The following is a 10392-nucleotide window of genomic DNA, read 5'->3' as shown; positions in this document are numbered from 1 at the left end:
CAGGGTGGAACGCTTGAAGTGTCCGGCGTCGAGGGGTGAGAAACACAGGGTGGAACCGCGGGGCTAACTTCCTGGCTCGAATCCTGCTTCTAACAATGGTTCGGCGCGACCGGACGAAACATATCACGCTACGGCGTTGGATGGAGGAGCGGTGGACCCGTTAAAACGCACTGCAACGTTATTTAATGGTAAGTGAAAAAAAGCTAATCAGTTACCGAAGAAATGAAGGGATAAAAGAAAACTGAAAGGGGAAACCGAAAATGAACACAGGCTCTAATACAGAGAGGAGAAAGTGAAAAAAAAAGAACGATAAGAAGAAAGAAAAAGGGAAGAGGGTGGTATTGACTTACTGCTCGATGAGATTTGCGGAGTCTGATGAAGGGGCTTCAAGAGCTTCGTGGTCGGCGTTGGTGGTCGGAATCTCGGGCGTTGGATCACTGACTCTAATATTTAATTTTAACAAATAACGAACAGAGACTCGAACTTGATCGGTTTTGAATAAATTGAATAATTTGGAATAACTCTTGCGACCGACTTTAGGAACAAGACCCTCAACAATTGGTAAGACAAGACGAGCCCCAAAAGACAAGCGAAAAAAAGACGCTCAGAACCGCGGAACCGTGGTTTATATAGCGGTTTTTCCTAATTAGTGGGGTTCAAATTTGGGTGGTGGGATGACTTTCGGGATTTTGGATTGGTCGAAATTGTGGGGGAGGAAAGGAGTCGGTTGGTATCAACAAGTGTCTTCTTAATTTATGATTCTCCTCAATTTATGGGAAAATGTACGTGCACCGATTAAGACGAGCGCACGTGCATTATCGGCACGCGCCCGTCAAACACTTTCCCAGGACTTCGCATGTCGCATTTATATTTTATGGTCGCGGACATCGTCCGCGACTTGCTTGTCAGAAAAATGTTTAGGCGCCAGTACTGACATTAATTGCCGTTTTTAATAGCGCTGTCCAAGGGAAGTGTCATCGGCGGTGCATTAGCTCCCTGCGTTCACCGATTCTAACTCTATTTTATTTGGCGTTAATGGAGACACTAGAGTCCTTTACTTTAAACTTTCTCATGGGAAAAGATTTTCATTACTTTTCCTAGAAGTTTTAGGGGGTTGATAACCCCTAGGTCTCCGTGAGAAAGAGAAAAGAGGCAGCGTGAGTCCGCTGGACGTAACAATATTTGCAAGTGCTTTTTAGTGAAAATATGACTGGAAACTTATTTTAATGTTGTTTTACTACATTTATAATGAAAAAGTATCACATCCAAGTAGAAAATATTTATTGTTTCATACAAGCAATGTGTACAAATTAATTAATTAATATTTTGTCACACCGCCTTTCGCTACAATAAGGGCTTTGATGCGATGTGGCATGCTCTCAATGCATGATTTTAAATTTTCTTTTAATTCAGGAGAGTGGTGCTATACTTGTATCAGTTTGTCAATAAGTTGGTGCTTAGTTGTTATGATTTCTTTGGCTATCCGTTTGAGTTCCCACAGGTTTTCAATCTTAGGGTTCATATCAGGTCCTGGCCATGGCAGAACTGGTACTTGGTTTTGAACGAGGAACGCTGTAATACTTCTGACTTTGTGACACGAAGCGGAATCGTACATGAACACATATTCTTGACCTTCCGGGTACCAATCAGCAACCTGAGACAACAGCCGACTTTCTAAGATTTGCTTGTATTGGTCTTGTTTCGTTGTCCCCTGGACGATATGAAAGCGTTCCATGCCTTTGCTGGATATCACCATGATTGCACCATAATACTAGTAGGGTGTTTTACTTTTTTTACCAAGCAATCGGAATGATATTTTTCCCCAGGACGGCGTCGTATGAACTCGCTCTTGTCCCCTAAAATTTCAAAAGTCGAGATTCATCTGAGAAACACACCTGTAAAATTAAAGAATATTGTAAAATTGTCACATTTTAAAACTTTTACAATATAACAAGGCTTAATTACTTTATCCAATCTTCAATAGTCCAATGCTGGTGTGCTCAAGCCCATTCCAGACGCTTCTTCATCATAAATGAATTCAAATGTGGTTTTATAGTGGGTCGATGGCCAGTTAGCTTTTCCTCAGCCAATCTGCTTTGCACAGTTCTCTTCGAGACAGCAATTCCATCATTGTTTATGAGCGTTGTGAGTCGTGCAACACTTAACTTTCTGTTCTAAAGGCAAATATTCCTAATTTTGCGATTAGTACGTGGAATAGTGATGCGTTTTCGTCCACTCTTGCCTGTTCGGTAAACTTCTAAAGGCAGATTTTGGTCCAATTTTATTTTTAATCTGTTTACCACTGACTTTGAAACGCCTGCAATCATCGCTATTTTTCTCTGTGAATAATCTGTATGCAGCAGAAGAATCTTAATTTCAGCGGTTTTCCTTGGAGAAATATCTGCACCTTTGCCCATACTTAAAATAAAGATAAGAACTAATAAAGAGAGGAAAAAATCTTTTTATTTTATTAATAAATGATAAAATATGAAACAACTTACCTTAAAAATAAGTTTTAGCAACAAGATTGAGCTATAAATTTCTTTTTCACACTTAAAATGTAACGACAATAACACGTATTCACTCGCTTGCAAACTGACAAATAATGACAGTCAATATTTTGAAAGCTGAATGTCATTGTCAGTATTGCCAACCTTTACATAGAACTTACAAATAACCAGAATGGGCATTAAAAACAAAAATACTTCACGGAATTTCATTAAGAGGCACTTGCAAAATCAAAATTAATAGAAAAATCGCACTGTCCCTAATATTTTGGCAACCCTGTATATATATAAAAGGTCACTATGTTTCCGAGAAGAGACACTTCGAACTAATTGTCAGACGAAACACATGCGTTGCTCGCCGATCATAATTTGGTGCAATTCGTATTAATGCTACAATATTTTCCTTTTCCTCGTTATTCTTATCATATATAATAGACGACAACACTGAGACTGATCACTATATCGTGGTGATTGTGACAAAGAGAGTCATACGTGTCTATTCTTCGTGCCAAAAAACCTGTTCAGAGTCTCTTTGTCACGATCGCCACAGACTTATTGAGGGAGAAATTAGCAATATGCGCAAAATAGTTAATTTCATTAGATGTATATATATATATATTTTTTAATATTATATCTTAACGTTATATGTACAAATCAGTTCTAGATTTCTATTATACTAAAAAGATATAAATCCTTCCTAATTGAAATATTATTGCGTTAAACCACTTTTCGTGGACAGTTTTAGTAACGTAAATTAATAATTTACAGATTGTACACACACATTCACCTTGCACGCGTGACGATGCATCACGCTATTGTTACAGCGCTCAAGCATACGTTACAGTATTTTTATATTATGTATATAATATAAAAATTTAATAAATAATTATAAAGTCCCACGCGACTTAAAAATCGCTCTTCAGGGTGATTAGACCCCTTTCACATGGGTCTAAATTCGATATATTGCTAATAAAACATTATCTAAAAGTACGAAATTGCAAAAAACATGTAAAAGATGAATTTTCTACGACGTGTTCAATAAAATGTAAGACACAATCTCCAGCACAACTACTCGTGTGAAAGGGGCCTTAAAGGAGAGATTATGATGTTTTCGGTACTGAATACATTCCGCTAAATTCTAATCACCGGCGAGATACGAAATCGTTTTAAAGTTCGTGCCAACTAAATGCGGATAAAAAAATAATTACTTGTACTCTATCGTAAAAAGACAGCGGAAGCGATGAGGCACGTATCAAGGCGTTTTACCGCGAATAACGGTATACAAAAAATAACATTATACATATATTACTTATATATACAAAGATACGATTCGTCGAAGAATGTCGAGATATTCGTTCGTATCTGCCGACTGTACGCGCGGCTTAAGTAATTACAAGTAATAATAAAAAAAAAAGAAGAACGTCTCCTGACTAGAAACTTGCGTGGTCGAGCTGCAGGAGCTGGAAGGAGTATTCGACGGCAGTATACGAGTGACGAATCAATCGTCACTCATCCAAAACTAACGTTTCAGTGTACCTTGGCAAATCTCGTCTTGCCTAGACGCGGATTAAGGCACTGTTGAACGCTAACGAGATATTCGGTAAAAGTCGAAACTATGTTCGCAGACAACACCAAGCAAATCCATGCAACGCGTGTTCCCTCGATTATTCGAACTAAGGCGTTTTTCATGGTTCTACTCCGCAGTCAAAATTTTAACTCGCTTACGATTTAATTTAGTATAGCCAGAAAATCGAAACTTTTAATAGAATGGTAATCTTTCTTTAGTGATCCTCGCCTTGTTGGAAGTGGCCGTTTCGGTTTAGCGGTTGTCTCTCTGGAGCGTCGGAAGGTCTGTTCCTCTTGAAGAAACCGCACTATAAATGATAAATAAAGTGGGTTGATTATCATTAACCCATCTTGATCCCAATCAATCATTATCAAAGACATGAATCAATCTATATAATGAACCAAACAAAGGACTCCGCACTAATCACATGAAAAAGGTTTCAGTTGAATTGACTGAAACTGTGACATTTTGCAGATTATTCTGATTAAAAATTTTTTTAGGCAAAACCATAAAAAATGAACATTTGAAAGTTGCTATTTTTTATCTAAATGGGCTAAAAAATATCTTTATTTAATAAATTATTCATTTTTTGGCAATTGTATCTTAATATTTTTTTGCACGGAATAATGAAACGAATCGACTGATGTAAAGAAAACACATAGTTGTTTAAAAAAAATACAATTTGCAATATGCATACTTGCAAACTATGTGTTTTCTTTACATCGGTTGATTCGTCTCATTATTCTGTGCATAAAAATACAAAGTACAGTTACCAAAAAATGAACAATTTAGTACTTAGATAAAAATATTTTTAGGTTCGATTTCAAAATAGTAATTTTAAAATGACGTTAGAGCAAAATCTCAAGTCCATTTTTTGCTTAAGAAAACTTTTGATCAGCGTTTCATAATCTACAAAATATCACAGTTTCAACCAAATCGACTGAAACTACTTTTTCATATTATTATTTAATCATCCGCAGTTTTTTTCATTGCAAAAAATTTGGGAAAACGCTATAATTTGTAACTTTTCTACATTATATTCATCTTTAGACTCACCTTATAAAGCAAATAAATGAGTAGCAAGAGGATAATCATTCCCGCGCAGGCCGACAGAACTACCACCCATATTGGAATCATATCCGGAACAGAAGGCGCCGCGCTAGGTTCGATATTCGTCATAACTTCGTCGCTCCTAATGACCTGTTCAGCAGGCGTACCGATGAATGGTTGCTTCGTGACACGCGCCACTAACTTTGTTGACACTTTCACTTTCTCTTCAAGAGCTACTTCCTTCAAAGTCCTAGCATCCACGCGATACCTCGCACTGATCCATACTTCTTGATCTTTCTTCAATGGACCTAGCACGCATCGCAACATAACGCACTTTGCTGAATCGCACGGCCGTACTGGTGTCTGTAACTCAGGATCGTTTTCCTGGTAATAATCGTCATCTTGGAACGTAGTTGCATCTGACGGATCGTTCGTCTCGTCGAGGTCTCGTCGATGTCTGTGAAGCCACTCGAATTTCTTGAACTCCTCGATATCGACCATGTCGCTCTCGCGTCTATATCGCGAGCTTGGAAAATCGGGTCTGTCAGTGGGAAATTCATCGTTAAATCGGTCACGGTTTCTTCCATAGACTCTGGTATCGCTCGTTCTCTCTTCCGTCCGTTTTTCTTCATGCGTACGAGTATTATATCTGCTTTCGTAACCTCCGTCCGAAGTTGCACTGGATGATTCCTCTTGCCAAGATTGACTGTAAGTTCCCTGACCTTGATTATCAGTATTGCTACCTAAATAGTCATCATGCGAACCATGTAAAGTGTACGTTCTTTCCTCTGTGTGCGTGAAAGAACCCTGAAGAGGAAATCTTCGGCCATCTTTCAACACGATGTAACCTTTACTATCCGGAGCAATAAATAGCTGACCTTCTATTCTGAGGAATCGACTGTCGCGAGGTTCTGTGGATTCCGAGATATAGCTTTGACCACCATAACGATCTTGAAGAGGGAACATAGAACCGTCCTGGAACTCTATGTAGTCCTTTCTATCAGCAGATGTTCTGAATCTTGCCTTGAACTGTACATACTGTTGTCCCTGCCTACTATATACTTGGTAACCAGCTGCATCCTTCGACAATGTACCAAAGATTCGGTTCAATTCTTGCGTGGAGCTGACATTGTGCAAATTAAATTCTCGACTTCCGACTGTCTCTTCGCGGTCGCCAGTGATAAAATCATCTTCCGTAGATGGATGGTGACCACCCGTGGTCGCTCCGTAGCGTCTTTCCGAGTCATAGCTATGTTCTCTCTCTTCCTGGAGGCGTCTTTCCTCTTGCTGTCTTCGCCGTTCTTCTTCTTCTCTTCGCCATTCCTCTTCCTGCCGACGTCGCTCTACCTCTTCTCGATGATGTTGTAGGGCAAAGTTACGTTCTTGCTCCTCTTGCACCTTTCTCTGTCGAGTCTCTTCCTCCTGTCGCAAACGAAGCTCTTCCTGAAGCTTCCTTTGTCGAGTCTCCTCCTCCTGACGCAGACGAGTTTCTTCCTGGAACTTCCTCTGTCGGGTCTCCTCCTCCTGACGCATACGAGCGTCCTCCTGCTGTTTCAAGAGTTCCTGGTATCTCCTCTCGCTTTCTGGCATAATTGAATCGTATCTTCCTGGAGGTGAGATCGTGTATCCTGGCGCTTCACCGCTCTCTTTCCAACGGCTTTCTACCCTAACAGATTGGTTCGTTCGTGTTCCATAGGACTGTTCGAGATCGGGCAATCTCGAACCAAAAGATCCTTCTTCAGATTCACGGAATCCTCCGCCTAAAGTTGTGGAACCGTAATTACCGCTTGATTCCGTGTGAAAAACAACGCCGCCGCGATTATTAGATAAGTTACTGCTATCGATCGAGCTAGTTCCAGAAGAATTGTGCGTATACGTTGTGGTGAGTACTTCGGGTTTTTCTCCCGTTGGGTTTAGCTGAATCCTCCTAGTCTCGGCAATACTAGAAGAAGAGGAAGAAGACGACGATGAGGAGGAAGAGGAGTGTCGTGATTTCTGAATATTCGAACTATCGCCACTACTAATCTCGGCTTCTTCCTTCTGATTCACTTTGTTACGATCTATCTCGAAGCCTCTTTGAACATTGATTGTTCTGCCTGACTGCGACTCATCTAAGATTACGCCGGAGTAATCGGGATAATTTAAGTGCACTCTTCTGCGCTGATCCAACTATAATGTATTATTATGATTTACATTGTTGTATATATTATGAAATATAAAAAAATAATTTTTAATTTTATACGTACCTTCAAACTGAGATAATTTGCATTGGCAGATTCGCAAGCGATCGGACCCGCAGTCTCCGGTTGCTCCAATAAATACATCAGTGTCTTTCCAGATAAAGTCTCCGCAGGCCATACAAGGAACGCTTCTGCCTCGACGATATCCGATGGGCCTTGATTACGAATGGTATAATTGTGCGTCACCGCTGGCCCCAATTCGAGCTCCGTTGTAATATTTACGGCAGTGTAATTGTCAGGGTTATAATACAGATCCTTGGGCTTGCTCTCACCGTCGACGCGTAAATCTGTCTCTATCCAGATCGGCAGTGACAAGTACTCTTTGTTATCATAGATAGTATTAAGATCTTCAGGGTTCGTAGAATTAACATGCATATTAAACTCGTAGATGGGCTTCATGCCGTGAGACGTCACAGGCTGAAGTAACACCTTAAATTTCACCAGCTTTCTCTGTGGCAGTGGATTTCCGATATCACAACGTAAAGTATTATTGTTCGATTGTTTGGGCGCAGAACAGTGAACAGGAATTTCTAGAGTTTCTATACGTTCGATTTTGATGTAATCGATACCGGCCGGTAGCTGCAGGTTGTATGTTGCCTCGAATGCATCTTCGCCTGCGTTTTCAACTAAAACTTCGAGTTCAAGCCTTTTACCAGATCCTAACAAGTATCTGCCAACGTTGGGCCTCACTTTGAGTTGTAAATCGGGTATACAAATGTTATCGGATCCGCAGTTCTTTCTGATAGAGAGAGTATCCTTCCTGGAAGTTGTCGCACCGAGAACTGGTCTCAATGGCATTCTAGGATCACGACGGCGATTGTCAGGAATCCGTTCTTCCTCCAGACTCATACGCATCTCGGCATCCAATGACGTTAGTTTGTCACGAATATTAGGAATCACGTAGACCTTTAAAAAAACGGTGCCAAAGTTGTAAATTTTAAAAACAGGAAATATAGAATATTGCAAAAGTCAACTGTTTACCTACCTGGACTGTGCGACAGAACTGGCGATCGCGTTCTACCGAGATTGTGTGATTCAACGTGTTCTTGTTCTCCAACTCTAAGAAGAACAGTCTCGGATTCTTTGTCTTCTTTACGTCGAGTACATACTGTATGTTGAAATTGTGCCTCATGAGAACACCCTCTCCCGTATACTTGAAGCAAGCTCTAAGTGGAAAACACGTAACTCTGTTGTTGTCCGAAAGTGTGCAATTCCTATCGTCTAAGGAAATCAACTTGGATTCGGAGTCGAAGGACACGTAGGAGTCCATCTTGATTACCGGTCGTGATCTGGAGAATGCACAAAGTTTAACTTCAAGACTAAATACAATTTAAAAACACTCTCGACATCCAGAATGAAGATATCGAGAACGAATAAGAATAATTGATAACAACCTGAAAAACATTGCTGCTCCCGACTCGTATGCACCGACTACTAAGTCTGGATAAACATTGCCATCGAGGTCAAGGCCACCGGCTACAGAGAATCCGAAGGTCTGCACCGGATTGTCCAGGTCCTCTGCGTGGATTACTTGGGAATATTTTTCCAGTACCCCGGTCCGTGAACCGTGATAAATGTAGACGGCACCGCGACCGTTTGGACCAGCATAGGGCGCGCCGACGACGAAGTCACCGTAACCGTCACGGTCGATGTCCCCCAGAGAGGCCAGCGACAAACCGAAACGTCCGCGGTTGCTTTCGCCGTCCCTGGATAACGATAAGCTTTATCGCCGCGGTTCAACGAACTTGCGTGACACAGGGCTCATTTAACCCTTCGGGTCGGAGTTAATGAACTTGGGACCAGCAGAGATATCCGTTTTACGGACGAATTTTCTCTAAATATATATATTTTTGTAAATATAGTATGTATAATATATAATATATTTTTTACTTCCCCCCTTTTTATTCTCTCTTATTCTTTAAAACTCGTGAAGCTTCATTACCTTGTGTCGAATTTACGGAATTTTTCCACACCATCGCCCTGATAGATAACATAAATTCTTCCAGTTTCGATGGTCATTTCCGGATTATCTGGGACTGTATACATGGGTGCACCGACTATCAGATCATCCAACCCATCCCCATCTATATCGCCGGCAGCTACTGCGTAACCGAAATAAGCGCCCATTTGTTCGCCAGTAAGATTTCGAGGATTCGTCATATTCGATGTAAAAAGTAAGACCTACGATCATATTTTCACGTCAGCCTACATTTGCAATAAAATGAGACATATTTCGCTCTCGTGCAAATTTCATCGTGGTTTTGAAAATTTGGATCTTATCGATTTAAATTTTATGCGATATGTTCTTATTACAACTCAATATTTAAATACGTAGGAAATATACAACATACCACTTTGCATTTCTTAATATCAGAGAGATTCATTAAATGTTACTGTGCGCAAGTATTTGCATTTGACTGAATTTATCTTACAATATTTCTCGCCTTTATCAAAATCTTTGCATTTAATATGAATTTTCTTAACATTTTAATATTGCGATTTTTTTCTTCCCTTCTTTCTCCTTTTCCCATATTCATCCTCATACTTTTCTGTACGTCATGTTGTCTTCAGATTTCAATCTGTAATACAATATTCTTCTACACACCTTGCCCAGAAGATCGGAACCGCGCGGGACGCCAACCGCGGTACCACTATCTCCGTTTCCAACAAAATCTCCTGTCGCGACGGAGTAACCCATGTAACTATCGTCCTCTTTCGCTGGACCCTCTTTGGTGAACATGATTCTCGATCGGCTATTCAAGGGTTGTGAAAACGCTTGTCCTACAAAATGATACCATGATGTTAATAAGAGAGATATCCTAGGAAGCGACGGGAATGCGAGTGTTTTTATGATCACAGCTTTAGTCAAAGGTTTCTGAAAGGCTGACGGCCTTTGCTGCAGTCAGGAAATAGCTCGCACAAAAAGCTTCACAAAATCTTTTATTGCATCGAAATGTAAACTGATCGATTTGAATTCGATTTTCATCGAATAAAGAACAATTTGACATTTAATAATTAGCTATAGCAA

At 40.3% G+C, this 10392-nt stretch overlaps 2 protein-coding genes across 4 annotated transcripts in view; both read right to left on the bottom strand.

Moving 5' to 3' along the window:
• Nucleotides 1–1137: 1137 nt before the first annotated feature.
• LOC108765674 (uncharacterized) lies at nucleotides 1138–2326 on the bottom strand. 2 transcript variants are annotated; one of them, XM_018514497.1, is made up of 2 exons: nucleotides 1966–2326; nucleotides 1138–1895 (listed from the first exon to the last, which is right to left on the bottom strand). In XM_018514497.1, exon 2 carries the CDS (start codon nucleotides 1754–1756, stop codon nucleotides 1424–1426), a length of 333 nt encoding a protein of 110 aa, XP_018369999.1. In that variant the 5' UTR covers nucleotides 1757–1895; nucleotides 1966–2326; the 3' UTR covers nucleotides 1138–1423. The 2 variants fall into 2 exon arrangements, with proteins under 2 accessions (XP_018369999.1, XP_018370000.1); XM_018514498.1 differs by having other exon boundaries at nucleotides 1138–1856.
• A 1218-nt stretch (nucleotides 2327–3544) lies between these two features.
• if (integrin subunit alpha inflated) overlaps nucleotides 3545–10392 on the bottom strand; it is a 92177-nt gene continuing 85329 nt past the window's right edge. For both annotated transcript variants that reach the window (XM_018514462.1, XM_018514463.1), the window contains 7 exons: nucleotides 9970–10145; nucleotides 9307–9545; nucleotides 8759–9070; nucleotides 8350–8653; nucleotides 7371–8270; nucleotides 5131–7293; nucleotides 3545–4381 (listed from right to left, as the gene is read on the bottom strand). In XM_018514462.1, the coding sequence (XP_018369964.1) occupies nucleotides 4289–4381; nucleotides 5131–7293; nucleotides 7371–8270; nucleotides 8350–8653; nucleotides 8759–9070; nucleotides 9307–9545; nucleotides 9970–10145 (4187 nt within the window). In that variant the 3' untranslated portion in view covers nucleotides 3545–4288. The remainder of the gene's footprint in view (nucleotides 4382–5130; nucleotides 7294–7370; nucleotides 8271–8349; nucleotides 8654–8758; nucleotides 9071–9306; nucleotides 9546–9969; nucleotides 10146–10392) is intronic.

Source organism: Trachymyrmex cornetzi, unplaced genomic scaffold, assembly GCF_001594075.2.
Source record: "Trachymyrmex cornetzi isolate Tcor2-1 unplaced genomic scaffold, Tcor1.1 scaffold509, whole genome shotgun sequence".
In the NCBI taxonomy this organism is placed as follows: domain Eukaryota; kingdom Metazoa; phylum Arthropoda; class Insecta; order Hymenoptera; family Formicidae; genus Trachymyrmex; species Trachymyrmex cornetzi.
This window is presented reverse-complemented; position numbering and strand designations above follow the sequence as displayed.

Bases quoted from the DNA above. Each gene is read 5' to 3' on its own strand.
- LOC108765674 (XM_018514497.1), bottom strand. From the start codon at position 1,756: ATGGTGATATCCAGCAAAGGCATGGAACGCTTTCATATCGTCCAGGGG.